Source organism: Xenopus laevis, chromosome 2L (genome assembly GCF_017654675.1).
Source record: "Xenopus laevis strain J_2021 chromosome 2L, Xenopus_laevis_v10.1, whole genome shotgun sequence".
Classification (NCBI taxonomy): domain Eukaryota; kingdom Metazoa; phylum Chordata; class Amphibia; order Anura; family Pipidae; genus Xenopus; species Xenopus laevis.
In genome coordinates, this window is record NC_054373.1 from 10,240,098 (window position 1) to 10,257,468 (window position 17,371).

Genomic DNA, 17,371 nt, shown 5'->3' on the forward strand with positions numbered 1-17,371 from the left:
CCACATAAAAAGCAGGAAGTGTGTGTTCTTGCTGTAGGAAATTGTATAAACCATTTGGGGTGTTTTTGTGCCACATACTTGGGTAATTCCTATGCGTATTGGGTGTCAAACTATTCAGAAGACTGCTGGTATTGATATTTAGGGTGTTTTATCTTTGTACCTAATAACATAATGGAGACAGGATGCTGTAAATTGCAAGATTTGAGCTGATATTTAGAATTTTCATTAAAAAATAATTTGAACATAATATTGCAGTTAGGTAGTTTGGAGTAAAAAGACATATTTAGCCAATTTGTATTTGTCAGACTGTGTACTTTTCAAAAATATACGGGAGTCAACTTCAAATATTTACATTTTGGGGGTTACATGCCACAGCTTACTGTTTGGATTGCAAAATTAAAAAATATGCTTGTTTCTGTTGCAGTACTTTGAAAATATGGTAATTTATTATTGCATTGTAAAAACTGTATTGGGTTTTTTTTGTCACAGGAGTAACATTACACAGCCAGATTTCAGACAGATTAAATATAATATCAATGTTTATTACTACAGATTCTGAAGAGATGTATAATAAGAGCGTATACATCAAACCTACAGATTACACAATATTAATAACAGACCATAAGAGGTTAAGAGGTCCCTGCTTAACATGGGGCTCAAACTGGACGACTTCTATTTATAACATTTCATAATGAAATATGGGCTACAAGATTCAAAGCACTGATGGAAAAGTTGTCTGCCAGAGACTAAAGGGTTAAAGATAAAGCACTGAAGGCATAAAAATCCATCTTCTAGGTATGACTAATGGAGTGCAAAATGTTGTGGTCGAGTAATTGACATTAATTTACAACAAAAAACACACACACACATTTTATTAATAAACAGAATTCCTGCTGTAAAATATAGGGATATTATAACTCACACAGGAGTCCTAGGACTATAACTTCTACTGTCATCATATTTAGAAATATATTTCAGTGAGTGATGTAACATTTATTACATCACTTGGCACTGATTATAACTGATGACATCACTAAGCAACATTTATATATATATATATATATATATATATATATATATATATATATATAACAGCGTCGAGGAAGGTACGCACTCACAGGTCTTATGAAGAAAAAATGGTGTTTATTATTCAAAGCAGAGACTGACGTTTCGGCTAGCACTCTAGCCTTTCTCAAAGAAAGGCTAGAGTGCTAGCCTAAACGTCAGTCTCTGCTTTGAATAATAAACACCATTTTTTCTTCATAAGACCTGTGAGTGCGTACCTTCCTCGACGCTGTTGTTCTACCTTTTGGGCTTATCGCACCCAGGCAACATCTACCTACTTACGTGTTGTGCTGGCCTCCAATAGTTTCTATATATATATATATATATATATATATATAAAAATAATTTAGTGGAGAATACATTTATCAGGCATCAAAAGACAGCATTTAACAGTGAAATTTAGCCAGTTTATGACTGGCAGCAGTAAGCCGCTCGATCTGGTTGCTGAGATTGTCCCTCACTCGGGTGATATCAGTTTTCTCAGCAAGGAGTGTGTTCAGTTTCTCCCTTTCTTGGATCAGTTGCATCATTTGATTCTGTAACTTCTCTGAAAATTCGTGGAGAATGTAATATTGGATGATCATCGGAATTTGGTTGGACAAACGCTCTTTTAAACTCTAAAAAAAAAAAAAGTAAAATATTTCAAAGTCACCTTCAGCATTTTAATTAGTAGAGAAGTGTTAGCAAGTCCACATACAGCCAGTGCCATGCTATGAATCTGGAAAATACATCTAATATAAAGGAGCACCTATAGGTGGATCACACTCAAGGCAAAGCTGGAACTGTAGGAAGTTGTCCCATAGATGAAGTTTACTGACAATTAAATGACCAATAATTACTCATACTGTGCACAGAATATCGCTACTCCATATATATATCCATTGACACTCACAACATGGGAAGAGGCCACACTGCTTGTCTAATAGGACTTACTCTCCATGAACATCAACCGAGGGCCGGAATTTTTCTAATCTACATGGTGGAGGTAACGGATAACCAGTGTTAGCCACTCCCTGTTTTAGACCACACCCACTTTAAATCACACCCATGTTACCGCAAGACCATGTCCACATTAATAGCACACCAAAAAACCAAATGGTTGGTGCTCACTGCAGGGATCAGGGCCGGAACTAGGGGTAGGCGGCTGTCTAGGGCGCCATCATTGAGGGGCGCACTTTTTTCAAGCGTTTATTTAATAATTTGTTTCAGTAATCATGGTCACCCAGTTGGGTGGAATCCATCTCCTTCCCCTTCTCCCTCTTGCCGGCAAGTAATAGCTCCTTCTGTGCGGTGCACCGCGACGTGCGTAAACGCGTCAATGACGTCACTGATATGTTGGGTGACAGAGAGAGGCAGAGAGCTGGGGGGCTGCTTGGTGTGACTCTCGCTGCTCTCAGACTTGCACAGTTGCACTGAACTGAAGACTTTCTTTCTATTACTGTAAAGTGTGAAGCTTCCTGCTGGCACAGCCAGGTACAGAGTGTGACACACACAGGAGCATAGGGAAGGCAGAACAGAGCAGGAGACAGGAATCAGGAGCAGTCTAATATGTACTACATACAGTGACACAGTGCTGGGGCCCCATTAGCATTTTGAATAAAGTGTGAACAGGTGAACAATGGGGGCAGTTTCAGTCTGGGTCTCAGGTGTGAACAGTACAGGGGATTAGTCTGAATTTGAGGTTTAAACAATGCAGGGGCCAGTTAATCTCTGTAGTGATACCTTTTAAATTTTACATATGGTAAACAGACACAACACGCAGACTTTAATGTGGAGGGCCACATAAGGGGGGATCAAGGGCCGCATGTGGCCTGCGGGCCGCCAGTTGGACAGCCCTGTTCTAGATGATGCTCTTCTAGCTTGTGGTTCTAGTGAAGGCCAATGTGCATAGAAAGACATTTCCTAAGTAATCAACAGCTTGCCCCAACCTTACTCATCATCTTCCTCTATAATGAACCATCACAAGAAGGTAGAAGAGAGTGAGCTGATGTGGCTGAGGATCATGACTTTCCTCACTACTTATGGCAGGACAAGTAGTTATTGTAATGAGCACAGTTCTGCCAGAATATCCAACCTACCATAAAACTATAGCATAGGTTTCCGTATAGTTGAGAGTAGTTCAGCCAGAACCACCTCATGTGTTTACCTATCACCTGTAAAGAGCAATATAACTCTATGATAGTGTAGGTATCCCCCTGTACTAAGCATGATGGTATAAGGACCTTTTGAATTACTGAGCTTTACATTGCACTTGATTGGCCAAAATGCAAATCAGATTTGACAGCACGTGGCTTACTGGTCAACGCGAAACTGGTGCTAAAGTGGTGTAACTAGTGGAAACCAGGCCTGGGTGCATGCAAAGACTTCCCTGCTGTGTCACCCATGATAAGCCTTGTCATTGCGACTCTGGTGGACCCAAAGGGGGTCTGGGCCCAGACCACCTGCACCCTCAGTAGTTACGCCATTGGTCAGCTATACCCGAAATCAGCTTGTATGGGGCAAGGAGAGCTAAAGCTTAACAAAGAAATAGGGCAGAAATGCTCTGTACCAGTCCAAGGGAACCACAGCCCTTTAGCACGGAAACTCTGTGCCTCCAAATAAATACCCCAGTAGCTGCCCATCTTCTTTTTCTGCTGATTTACGGCTCCATGCTGCTGTCACTTACCTGAGATTAGGGATCAGCTCACAATATACTGCATAAACACTTCTAGCTATATTGCTTTTAATGGCTTGGTTTTCCTTTAAAACCTTTCCACTTTAAAGTCCAAGCTGTAGGATAACAGCCATTGAAATATCAGTACCAATCCCTAATTACACAAAGTTAATCGATGTGGAAGGAAGGAATTTCGGCTCTGGTGTGGCTGGGCAGACTCACCTTAAAGTAGGCCTGTACATGATAGTGCATTTCATCACATGAGATCTGCATTGGGGTGGGTGCAGGTGTTTGGATGGAAACAGAGGCAGGATTTGTTGGTTTTGCAACTGCACTTCGGACTTCGTTGAGTCGTCCGCTGTAGAGTCTGTCTTGGCAATAAATTATTTTTTCCATTTTAAACTGAGTTTGTATTGTTCTTTCGGCCTCCCACACTTGCTTATGGCAGATATCCTCAATTCTTTCCTTGAGATATAAAAACAATCCAATGAGCACAATATAGTGGCAGAAGCAATATGCAGCTTTGTTTGCAGAACAAGGACACTTCTGTATCTGAAGGTTTTTTGAAAGTTCAGATACACAGGGGACCACTGAGCAGTAGTCAGTACCGGTAGTGTAAAAGAAATGACATTCCCCGACTGTGGCTTTTTTACCCCTCCCACTGGACCTCCCCATTTTTTAATGCCCCTCCAGGGAACTCTTCTCTAATCCTTCACTTTAACTGGTCATCAGTGCCGGATTGGGAGGAAAAAGCAGCCCTGGCAAAAGTATCAAAGCAGCCCATGTATTCACAGGCATGATAAGTATTTTTAACCCCAAGGTAAACTTGAACTACTGTTTATAAATAATTAGAGTGCTATTTCCTGGACCAAGCAGGGGACCATTAGCATAGGATCCTATGTGCTGAAACTGGCTCTTGCAACACGTATCTCACCCCAGTTTCTATCATGGCTATTCTTTTCATTGGATTAGTAGCTCTATACTTACAGTATATTCCCTCAGTCACTCTTGTAAAAAAGCATCATTTATTTCAACCACATAAACTAGCCTGTCTCTAAAGTTTGGCCCCAGTTCCATGCCTGTGTGATTGTGAAGCCAGATCCATAAAATGCAACTGCAGTCTTCAACCCCGCACTTAGCAGGAACTCACCCCATGCTAGGGTTGCCACCTGGCTGCTATTTTACCGGCCTGGCCGATAAAAATTATGGTTGATTCCAATGTTATTAATAGGTAAAAAAGAAAGACCGGTATTTTTTACCAGAAAAGGTGGCAACACTACATACAGCATGGACCCCAAAAATAATGTGTACAGTCTACTCTTTTCCATTTGGGAACGGGCAGGCTAAAGGGCAGGCAAAACTTCACAGCTTGTTGGATATTAAATAAGCAAGGGGTGGGATTAGCCATATTGTGTGGAGATTGGGTAGCTAGAGTTCCTGGTCCCGCCCCATAGCACCTGAATGTGCACTAACAAATACAGGCAGTGGATTAGCTGTGGGCGTCTGTTACGGACGGCTCATTTACATTTCTAAAGCCAGGGACTATTTACATATCAAAGACGGTGAGAATGAAAATCGCTGGGGGGATGGCACTCGGAGCACTTTGTTTTCCTAAATCGCCCGAAGTTACCAACTTCGTGCCATCTCGCCAGTGATTTTCATTCTAGCCGGAGGGAAGTCAGTTCAGGGAGATTAGTCGCCCCGAAGAAGAGGAGATTTGTCGCCGGGCCACTAATCATCTTCCCAAATCTGCCCGTGAGTCTCTGCCCTTAGCCCGCAATACATATAAGCAGCTTGGACTCAACCTGAAGCCCCTTTATGGCAGGAAGAGTTCCTTTTTCTACTTTTCCTACAAATAAAGATTTCAAATGCTGTTCTTAGATCTACCAGGCAGCTGTTATCTTGTGTTAGGGAGCTGCTATCTGGTTACCTTCCCATTGTTCTGTTGTTAGGCTGCTGGGGAGGAGGAGGTGATATCAACTTGCAGTACAGCAGTAAAGAGTGATTGAAGTTTATCAGAGCACAAGTCACATGAATTGGGGGCAGCTGGGAAACTGACAATATGTCTAGCCCCATGTTAGATTTCAAAATTAAATATTAAAAATATGTTTGCTCTATTGAGAAACAGATTTCAGTGCAGAAATCTGCTGGAGCAGCACTATTAACTGAAGCGTGGCTCATTTATAAACTTTGTGCAGGGCAGATTGGTTCTCACAGTGAATGTATTTGCCCTGCGAATTATTATATCTATAAAGCTGAATAAGAGTGTGCAAACAGAATTGCTATTTTTTTTCTCACTGTGAATGTCTATAAGAACTTTTTAAATATGGCACAAATCGCAAAGTGCGAATATTTATGTGCGCACTCTGCGTTCTATTTCGCAAATCGTGAATTTCAGTTATCGTCAACGATATTTTCCGCGCACAACAATTTGCAAGCCATTCGCGAAAATTTATTCTGGCAATGAAATATTTTAGCGTTCAGGAAAAAGAATGGGCAGTACAATCATTTGCAAATAAATATGCGCTGCCAGAACTTTTATAAATGTCCCCCAGTATCTCTTTAAGCTCTGCCATATTTCATAGAAGTTTGGCAATTGGGATCTCCACCAGCTTTCTCATACTTCTTCCCCCCACAGCAGCTTGAGATTCTTTCTCCATTGATAAAACCCTTGATTGAGATCCATAATATATACACACAGGTATGGGAGCTGTTATCCAGAATGCTCGGGACCAGGGGTTTTCCGGATAACGGTTCTTTCTGTAATTTAGATCTTGTACCTTAAGTCTACTAAAAAATCATATAAACATTAAGGGGCTGATTCACTAAGCTCGAGTGAAGGATTCGAATGAAAAATACTTAGAATTTCGAAGTATTTTTTGGGTACTTCGACCATCGAATTGGTTAAATTCGTTCGAAGTCGAACGAAATCGAACGAAAAATCGTTCGACTATTCGACCATTCGATAGTCGAAGTACTTCCCCTTTAAAAAAAACTTCGACCCCCTACTTCGGCAGCTAAAAGCTACCGAAGTCAATGTTAGCCTATGGGGAAGGTCCCCATAGGCTTGCCTGTGATTTTTTGATCGAAGGATTTTCCTTCGATCGTTGGATTGAAATCCTTCGAATCGTTCGATTCGAAGGATTTAATCGTTCGATCGAACGAAAAATCCTTCGATCGATCGATCACAGGATCAGCGCTAAATCCTTTGACTTCGATATTCGAAGTCGAAGGATTTCAATCCGAGGGTCGAATTTCGAAGTATTTTTAACTTCGAAATTCGACCCTTAGTGAATCGGCCCCCAAATAAAGCCAATAGGCTGGTTTTGCTTCCAATAAGGATTAATTATATCTTAGTTGGGATCAAGTACAAGCTACTGTTTTATTATTACAGAGAAAAAAGAAATAATTTTTAAACATTTGAATTATTTAGATAAAATGGAGGCTATGGGAGATGGCCTTCCCGTAATTCAGAGCTTTCTAGATAACGAGTTTCCGGTAAACAGATCCCATTCCTGTACATTACCTTTTAAATGTCAATACCCATTATGGATTTTTTCATGCACATTTGCTGATTTGCTGGAAGCATTGCAGGAAATAAGGGTGGGTGCTACTTGTGTCTATCATCAATCCTAGTTTTGCCCTGTTATCACTTTATAATCAATATAGTCATTCCTACCTTTGCACCTCTGTACAGGTTGGGAAATGGCAAAAAATGCTTCATTGCAATCTGACTGAAATGCGCCTTGACAATTTCTAGAGAGTAAAAGAAAGAATTAGAATGTGCAAGAATCCAATATAAATATAGTAGAACCCCCATTTTACATTTTTTACGGGGACCAGAAAATAAAAAGATGTAAAGAATATAAGCACAGGAGTCAGTTTTACTTTGAGATACAATATTTACTGTGTTAATAACAAGGGTTAAAGGAAAACTATACCCCCAAAATGAACACTTAAGCAACAGATCGTTCATATCATATTAAGTGACATATTAAAGAATCTTACCAAACCGGAAAATATATTTAAGTAAATATTGCCCTTTTACATCTCTTGCCTTGAGCCACCATTTCGTGATGGTCTGTGTGCTGCCTCAGAGATCACCTGACCAGAAATACTACAGCTCTAACTGTAACAGGAAGAGATCACCTGACCAGAAATACTGCAGCTCTAACTGTAACAGGAAGAGATCAGCTGACCAGAAATACTGCAGCTCTAACTGTAACAGGAAGGAGTGTGGAAGCAAAAGACACAACTCTGTCTGTTAATTGGCTCATGTGACCTAAGAAGTATAGTTTGTTTGATTTGTTGTGTGTACAGTGAATCCTACGATCCCAGGGGGCGGCCCTTATTTTTTAAAATGGCAATTTTCTATTTCTGATTACCCATACTACTAGAAAAGTATATTATGATGAAAATGGTTTATTTACATGAAGCAGGATTTTACATATGAGCTGTTTTATGCAATATCTTTTTATAGAGACCTACATTGTTTGGAGGGTATAGTTTTCCTTTAAAGGAGAAGGAAAGTCATTTCATGCTTGGCGTGCCAAATGTTCGGCACCCCACGTGATTGTTTTTACTTACCTGAAGCCACGGACCGGTGCTCCTATCAACAGAAAACTGCACCGGCCAAGGGTTATACCAGTGAGCACCACGGAGCGATCCTCTTCCGGCTTCTTCTTTCTTATTGCGGCTGCGCATGCGCATTAGAGTGGAAAGACTAACTTTAACTAAAAAGACGGCTTTTTCTTTCTACTGCACATGCGTCTGCCCCGGGAAATTTGAAGAAAGAAGAAGCTGGAAGAGGATCGCTTCATGGTGCTCACTGGTATAACCCCGGGCCCGGTGCATTTTTCTGCTGATAGGAGCACCGGTCCTGGGTTTCAGGTAAGTAAATACAATCACTTGGGGGTGCCAAACATTTGGCACCCCAAGTGTGAAACGACTTTCCTTCTCCTTTAAAGGAAAACTATACCCCCCAAACAATGTAGGTCTCTATAAAAAGATATTGCATAAAACAGCTCATATGTAAAACCCTGCTTCGTGTAAATAAACCATTGCAGTGTTAATGTTACACTATGGGGGGCATGTGCAAGTCACATACACAACCTAAAGCAATAAGTGATTGGTGCAGGACTGTATAAGGGCCAGACTCATTGCAATTGACCATTTACAGAACCATGGAACAATATACATCTGGTTAGTACTCTTTATTTCACAAATAATAATATTTATAGAGGGAAAAAAGCAGTTTTTGGTAACATCAGGACAAAATTTAGATGTAAAATCCGGGAAAACATTACTAAAAATCAGGGAAATTCACCCATTGAAATTCATTATAAATTGGTGGGACCACAAATATAAAATGCAGGATAACTTAAAATCAGGGGACTGGATATTGAGGTTTCACAGTATACAACATAACATTATGTCCTCTGATTGGAGTATAAATAAAAGTGTTTAATGTTCAGGAAGTTGGGTATATCGAATATGAAGTTTCCACTATCAACTTTGCCTATTGCTCTTTGAGGTCTCAGTCACCCTAATTTGATCCCTGTAAAGACAGTTGATATTTTCCCCATCACATTACAGGGGTGAATACATACAAAATCCATGTTTCCATATATAATTTACAACAAGTCAATATCTGTAACATACTCTGAACATATCCTTACCCATACCTCCCAACATTTTGGAAGTAAAAAGAGGGACAAAAAATTTTTTTCTGCACGTAGCGCAGCAATTTTTTGCCCACACCCCTTTATGTGGCCACACCCCCTAATTACCATGTTTGTTTTACAAAATTTGGCAGGTTATGAAAGTTTGAAAATATTTCTCCTTATCTAAACTGTGTTTTTGTGTCTCAAAATTGTTACAAAGTATCTTATTTGCACCTGTTAGTTGTTCTGGGCTCTCTGCTAAAAACCAATTAAGTGAGAAACTTTGTTTCTTTTTCTGGCTGTTCAGCACAGAGAAAAGAGGGACTTTCCAGTACAAATGAGGGACTGCGGGTTGAGCTGTCAAAAGAGGGACTGTCCCTCTGAAAAAGGGACAGTTGGGTGGTATGCCTTACCAGTGACCTCTTTCAGCTTCTCCATAGCCGGCTCCTCAAGGCTACGGATTTGCCCTCTTGCAATATTCTCAAACACTTTAAAGCTGATGAATCCAGGAAGCTCCCGACCACGATGTTTATTCTCAAACTCGGAAATGTCATCCCTTGATTTGTCTTCAACTGAAATGATAAGAATTAGGTCTTATAAGGTCTTTGCAAAATTATAGAGCGAGATTGTGACAAGTTTGGGTCTCTGGAGACTGTGACCTATGGCCATCCAGCTCTTCTTGAACAAATCCATGCAGATGAAGGAAACATCTTTACCTAGACAATCTGTATGTTACTACTCAATGGGATAGACCCTTCCCCTGCTCCCATCAGAAGGAACCTCCCCAATCTTTAAAGAATTCCCCTTCCCATACAGATATGTTATCCAGCAAGCTCTGAATTATGGAAAGGCCGTCTCTCATAGACTCGATTTTATCCAAATAAACCAAATTCTTAAAAATGAAGAAATTAAAAAAAACGGTGCCTTGTACTTGATCCCAACTAAGTTATAATTAATCCTTGTTGCCTATTGGGTTTATTTTAGTGGGTAGTTCACCTTTAAATTAACTTTTATTGTTCTAGAATGGTCAATTGGTTTTCATGATTTATTTTTTTAAGTTTTTAATTTTTTGCCTTCTTCTTCTGACTCTTTCCATCTTTCAAATGGGGGTCACTGACCCCATTTAAAAAAAAATGCTCTATAAGGCTACACATTTATTGTTATGGCTGCTTGTCATTACTGATGTTTCTATTCAGCCCTCTCCTATTCATATTCCAGTCTTTATTAAAATCAATGCATGGTTGCTAGGTTAATTTGGACCCTAGCAACCAGATTGCTGAAACTGCAAGTCGGAGAGCTGCTGAATAAAACACTAAATAACTCAAAAAACACAAATAAAAAATATATAAACCAACTTTAAATTGTTTCAGAATATCACCCTCTACATTAAACTAAACATTTACTCGATTTGCACAATGGTGAACAATCCCATTAATTTTTACATGCTTTTTTAGTAGACTTAATGTATGAAGTTCCAAATTACAGAAAGATTCATTATCTGGAAAACTCCAGGTCCTGAGCATTCTGGATAACAGGTCCTATAACTGTATTTATTATATACAGGTATGGGATCCGTTATGCAGAAACCCGTTATCCAGAAAGCTCCGAATTACAGAAAGGCAGTCTCCCATAGACTCCATTATAATCAAATAATCCAACTTCTAAAAAATGATTTGCTTTTTCTCTGTAATAATAAAACAGTACCTTGTACTTGATCCCAACTAAGATATAATTAATCCTTATTGGAAGCAAAACCAGCCTATTGGGTTTATGTCATGTTTACATGATTTTCTAGTAGACTTAAGGTACGAAGATCCAAATTACAGAAAGATCCGTTATCCGGAAAGCCCCATGTTCCGAGCATTGTGGATAACAGGTCCCATACCTGTATCACAGTATTGGGGTCCTTGACTGGAAGCTTACCCAGATTTTGAAGGCATCAATCATCTTCTCAGTCAGTTCCCCCCTGAGCCTCCAGCAACACTAGAATCTACATAATCTACAGTTATGTTACATTATGATACTGTGTGTTGCACCTGTTAAAGTACCCCTGGCTGTTGTATTGTATTAAAGCTTCGGCACTGTGAGTATCATAGTCTTCACTTTATTTAAGGGTGTTTGTGGTTTAAAGGAGAACTAAAGCTGAACTAAAGAAGTAGCTAGAAATGTTGTAAATAATGTTTTGTGCTTCTGTACCAGCCCAAGGCAACCACAGCCCTTTAGCAGTAAAGATCTGTGTCTCCAAAGATGCCCCAGTAGCTCCCCATCTTCTTTTCTGCTGATTCACTGCACATGCTCTGTGCTGCTGTCACTTACTGAGCTTAGGGACCCACTCACAATATACAGTACACATAGAATAGAAATGTCACAATATAAGGCTGATTAGTAATTAATACACATAATTACTACATGGCAGCACAGAAACCAGTGCAATTAGCATCAGAATTTAATAATCAGCAAACCTGTAGCATCAGCTTATATTACAGCCAGGGAAGCTCATTTTCTGCTGGATAATTAGTGACGAGCCCTAAGCTTAGCTTCTCAACAGCCAATCAGAGCCCACTGAGCATGTGAGTGTCACAGACACTTTCCAAGATGGTGACCCCCTGTGACAAGTTTGAAGTCTTGGATCATTGCTGCTATTGACAAGCTGAAACTTTAGGCTGGTGCAATAAGTTCAGTAAATAAAATATGGTATTTTTAGCCCTATTCATTTTTAGGGTTTAGTTCTCCTTTAAGGGATTCTGTCATGATTTCTATGGTGCTGTTTTATTATTGAATTATTTAAGCTGAACAACTACGTCAAAGTCATCCCATCTGGCCAGTCCTACACTCAACTTGTATCTGGTTCATTAAGAATTCTATTGCTTTATTAGAATTCTTAAAGGAAAACTATACCAAAATGAATCATTAAGCAACAGATTAATTGGCTCATGTGACCTTACATCTGGTTTGTATGTGTGCACAGTGAATCGTACGATCTAAGGGGGCGGCCCTTATTTTTTAAAATGGCAATTTTCTATTTATGATTACCCAATGGCACATACTACTAAAAAAGTATATTTTTATGATAATGGTTCATTTACATGAAGCAGGGTTTTACACATGAGCTGTTTTACTCAGTATCTTTTAATATAGACCTACATTGTTTGGGGGTATAATTTTCCTTTAATTGAAACAGATGCAATTTGAGTGTAGGACTGGCCAGATATGGGATGACTTTGACGTAGTTGGCCAGCTTAAATATATTGCAATATATATTTTTTAAAGATAATATCTTAAAATATTGATAATGGGTTGAGAGGACTCTTGTATGTGTCTATATGTATTTTGTGGTCACAGCCTCATTGCGCCCCCGCCTAATGGTTTTAAAAATTAGTGGTGAGCATGACTTTTCATTGTTTGTTATCACTAAATTACACTGTGTACATTGCACATAATTCATTCTACCATTTAAAATGTTATTCTTGCAACAATCAATGTATTTTTTTATTTGGTGTGTAGGCAGCCATCTTTGATCAGAAACAGCCAGTACTCCACAAAGGAACTGCTTTCAGATAAGCCATTGTTTCTCCTACTCACTATAACTGGAGGAGTGAAGATCGAGCTTGGGTGTTAGAGTGACTGAAGTTTATGAGTGCACAAGTCACATGAATGAAGGCACCTGGGAAACTGAAAACATGTCTAGGCCCATGTCAGATTTCAAAATTAAATATAAACACATCAGCAGTAGTAACTGATATATCCAATAACAGAATCCCTTTAGTTGCTTACCACACTACAGGAAATGTCATGCTGTTGCTTTATTATTGAGTTTTCCAGAATTGCTCCAACCCCTCTATATAGCTTCTACATTGTATCTATTGTACGAACTCCGGGCCACCGATATATATGAATGTCCCAGGTTAACTGTTAGGTTAAAAATCAAATGTGCACCTGTATTTGGGGTCAGGGCTATACTTACAACTCTTGGATTGTTTCTGGATAAAAGATTCCCAGAAGTAGAAATGTTTTCGGATCACAGTGAACAGTTTCAATGAACCATTAGTCATCTCTTCGTCTCCTTGAGTTGCATTTATGATTGCACCTGCAAACCTTGTGATTTTCTGATAAAAAAACAGAAAACAAGAGTGTTCAATTAATTGTTGTTATGGTCACACATCTTTGGCATCCTACAGCTGAAATAACCTGCAATAGATAAATAAATAATACATCAATTCATATGGCGCACCAGTTTCTTTGTAAGGCAGAACATATAGAGGTTCTTCCCGAGAGCATGTGCAGTTTCCCTTGCACTGAGCTAATAAATCATATAAGGCTCTGTTGCAGACATTATGTAGAATATAAACTGTATCTTCCAGGTGTCTGATCACAGCTTTCTTTGATTTACCTTGTGTCTATAATGTTGTCCTGAGTGTAAAACCCGGTTTAGGCAAAGAAAGTTTCCTTTAAATAGAAATAGACACACAGCCTGCGTTTCATGGTCTCTTAGTCCTCTCAACCTATGACTATTCCACTTACTGTATAAAAACAATTGTCTATTTTTTACATGACTAGTTTAGAGACATCTCTTTAAATGCCAACCTAATATAAATGCTGATAAAGCCTATGTGAGAGAGATCCCTGATTTTCCCTTTCCCCATAGTGATCTTTACATCATACTCTGGTCATTGATCAATGTTCAAGGTAATAACCTAACAATATACATTAGACTTACATCTATAAGAAACCTCAGCTTCTCTGTTTCCGAGTCAGGGACGCTGGTGCCCAGGTTTCTCAGTTTTTCCTCCGCTTCATTGAGTTTTTTTCTGATTTGGGTATCCAGTGCTGGCAGAGTTTTCTGTGTGATAAAACAAAAAGCAATATCAGAGGTACGCTGGCTGGACTAGACTCTGCATTAAGTACTGATATAAACAGTACAAATATGAATGTATTTGAAAAAGGAGAAGACTAGAGAAAAGACTTTGATAAACGTGCCCCCAAAGACCTACACTGTGAGTTTTTTCTTCATAAATTTGCCCCTTAATACCATTACTGAACAACTTGAGGCTTTCAGATAGGCTCTATATAGATGTAGCAATAGATATAACCATGTATGGGGAATAGATAGAGTCTATATAGATGTAGCAAAACATATAGCCATGTATGGGGAGTAGATAGTCTCTATATAGATGCAGCAATAGATATAGCCATGTATGGGGAGTAGATAGAGTCTATATAGATATAGCAATAGATATAGCCATGTATGGGGAGTAGATAGGCTCTATAGAGAAGTATCAATACATATGGCCATGTATGGGGAGTAGATAGTCTCTATATAGATAAAGCAATAGATATAACCATGTATGGGAAGTAGATAGGCTCTATATAGAAGTATCAATACATTTGGCCATGTATGGGGAGTAGATAGTCTCTATATAGATAAAAGCAATAGATATAACCATGTATGGGAAGTAGATAGGCTCTATAGAGAAGTATCAATACATTTGGCCATGTATGGGGAGTAGACAAGCTCTATACTGAAGAAGCAGTAGGTATAGCCATGTATGGGGCATAGATGGGCTATATATAGAAGTAGATATAGCCATGTACAGTATGGGGGGGTAGATGAGCTCTTTATAGAAGCTGCAATATCTATTGTGTTTATACAATCCTAATGTCTCAATTGTACCCTAACCTTTTAGTTTGTAAACCCTATTGTTCTCTGTAATCCTTGTCTGTTATCCACCATTTATTCCCTGTTTGCTATAACTGCAGCAAAGCACTGCGTATCTTGACAGCGCTATATAAATAAATGATGATGATGATGATGATGCTATCTGTAGCCATGCATGCGGCATATATAAAGTTTATGTATAAGTAGCACTAGATATGACCCAAGTGTGGGGAGTAGTTTCTATGTAGAAGTTGCAGTAGTTATACTTATGTATGGGAGGTAGATAGGCTTTATGAAGAAGCTGTATTAGCTGCTGCCATCTAGTGGGTGCAATTTGTTCTCTAACCAGTTATAAGAAATACTATTAGAGTAAATCCAGTACATTGATTTGGTTCGTAAACTTACAACAATATGATCTACAAGCTCGTTGGTGAGCTTCTCTGCCAAGCAAGCAATTGTAGCATTCCCTTCCTCCAGAAGAACACTAAAAGAAAAAAAGTCAAATATTTATGGCCAGATCTGAGGAATGATCTCTGTTCCAGCAGGGAGTCTGGAGGACTCACACTTACAAAAAAATTGGGTGCCGAATGGGGTCACTGGAATGCTCATTAGTCATTTCTGCAGTGATCTTACTGGAAAATCTGGGGTAAATTAAGTACTCATTGGCCATTTCTGCAATGATCTTACTGGCTTACCAGGGGTTAATGGAGTGATTATTGGCCATTTCTACAATTATCCTACTGGCTTACTAGAGGTTAATAAAGGGCTCATTGGCCATTTCTGCAATGATCTTACTGGCTTACCAGGGGTTAATGGAGTGATTATTGGCCATTTCTACAATTATCCTACTGGCTTACTAGAGGTTAATAAAGGGCTCATTGGCCATTTCTGCAATGCTCTTACTGGCTTACCAGGGGTTAATGGAGTGATAATTGGCCATTTCTACAATTATCCTACTGGCTTACTAGAGGTTAATAAAGGGCTCATTGGCCATTTCTGCAATGCTCTTACTGACTTACCAGGGGTTAATGGAGTGCTCATTGGCCATTTCTACAATTATCCTACTGGCTTACTAGAGGTTAATAAAGGGCTCATTGGCCATTTCTGCAATGCTCTTACTGGCTTACCAGGGGTTAATCGAGTGCTCATTGGCCATTTCTGCAAGGCTCTTACTGGCTTGCCAGGGGTTAATGCAGTGCATCAGATCTGTGCACCAGATAGAGAGATTTTTGTACTTACCGTTAAATCTTTTTCTCTTGTCCTATATTGGGGGACACAGGCACCGTGGGGATGAAGATCCTGCAGCTGGAGATGGACACTATGTTGCAAAATATGACTCCTCCTCCTGCCCTGGGCTTCATCCCCTGCCTCCTCCTATTACCCTCAGTTTTGACCGAAGAAGGCGCAGAAAAGCCCAAAACAGAAGAGAACAGAGCAACAACACCCTCTAAAAATATGAAAAACTTTGATCAAAAGGAACTAACAACGTTATAAGAAAATATCACGAACAAAACGTGAAAACAGTGTCAGAATCGGGAGGGAAGGCCTGTGTCCCCCAATATAGGACAAGAGAAAAAGATTTAACGGTAAGTACAAAAATCTATCTTTCTCTTGCCTAAATTGGGGGACACAGGCACCATGGGGATGTCCCAAAGCGCCCCCTAAGGGTGGGACACTGTATACGAGGTGTCTAGCTAAGAACAGCTCTGAGCACCTTCCTCCCAAAGGCAGCGTCGGCTGAAGCATGAGTGTGGAGCCTGTAGAAGCGAGTGAAGGTATGGAGAGATGCCCACGTGGCCGCTTTACAGAGTTGATCCGCTGAAGCGTGGTGTCGGAAGGCCCATGATGTGCTGAGAGAACGTGTAGAATGAGCCCTCACTTGGAGAGGAGGAGGTTTCCCCTTGACAGCGTAGGCTCTGGAAATGATGGCTCTAATCCATTTGGATAAAGTCGACTTGGCGGCCTTGGTACCCCATTTGGGGCCTTCAGGGATAATAAAGAGAGCGTCCGATTTTCTGACGTCCGCTGTGGCTTTGAGGTAGCAAGATATAGCTCTGACAACATCGAGTTTGTGGAGTTTGTTCTCGATGGGACCCTTAGGATTAGGACATAAAGAGGGGACCACAATGTCCTGGTTCAAGTGGAATTCAGATACCACCTTAGGCAAAAAGTCTGGAGTGGGTCTGAGAACAACTTTGTCCATGTGGAGAACCGTAAAAGGAGATTTGCAGGACAATGCCGCCAGTTCGGAAATTCTCCTAGCGGAGGTGATGGCCAAAAGGAATACAACCTTTTCGGTAAGTGTAGACAGAGGGATCTGTTGTAGTGGTTCGA

At 39.9% G+C, this 17,371-nt stretch overlaps 1 protein-coding gene across 2 annotated transcripts in view; it reads right to left on the bottom strand.

The window, feature by feature from the left end:
- Positions 1–1,251: 1,251 nt before the first annotated feature.
- LOC108707413 (interferon-induced GTP-binding protein Mx2) overlaps positions 1,252–17,371 on the bottom strand; it is a 29,941-nt gene continuing 13,821 nt past the window's right edge. For both annotated transcript variants that reach the window (XM_041581535.1, XM_041581534.1), the window contains exons 8-14: positions 15,443–15,521; positions 14,099–14,221; positions 13,346–13,487; positions 9,795–9,953; positions 7,398–7,474; positions 3,941–4,183; positions 1,252–1,682 (exon numbers count right to left, since the gene is read on the bottom strand). In XM_041581535.1, the coding sequence (XP_041437469.1) occupies positions 1,452–1,682; positions 3,941–4,183; positions 7,398–7,474; positions 9,795–9,953; positions 13,346–13,487; positions 14,099–14,221; positions 15,443–15,521 (1,054 nt within the window). In that variant the 3' untranslated portion in view covers positions 1,252–1,451. The remainder of the gene's footprint in view (positions 1,683–3,940; positions 4,184–7,397; positions 7,475–9,794; positions 9,954–13,345; positions 13,488–14,098; positions 14,222–15,442; positions 15,522–17,371) is intronic.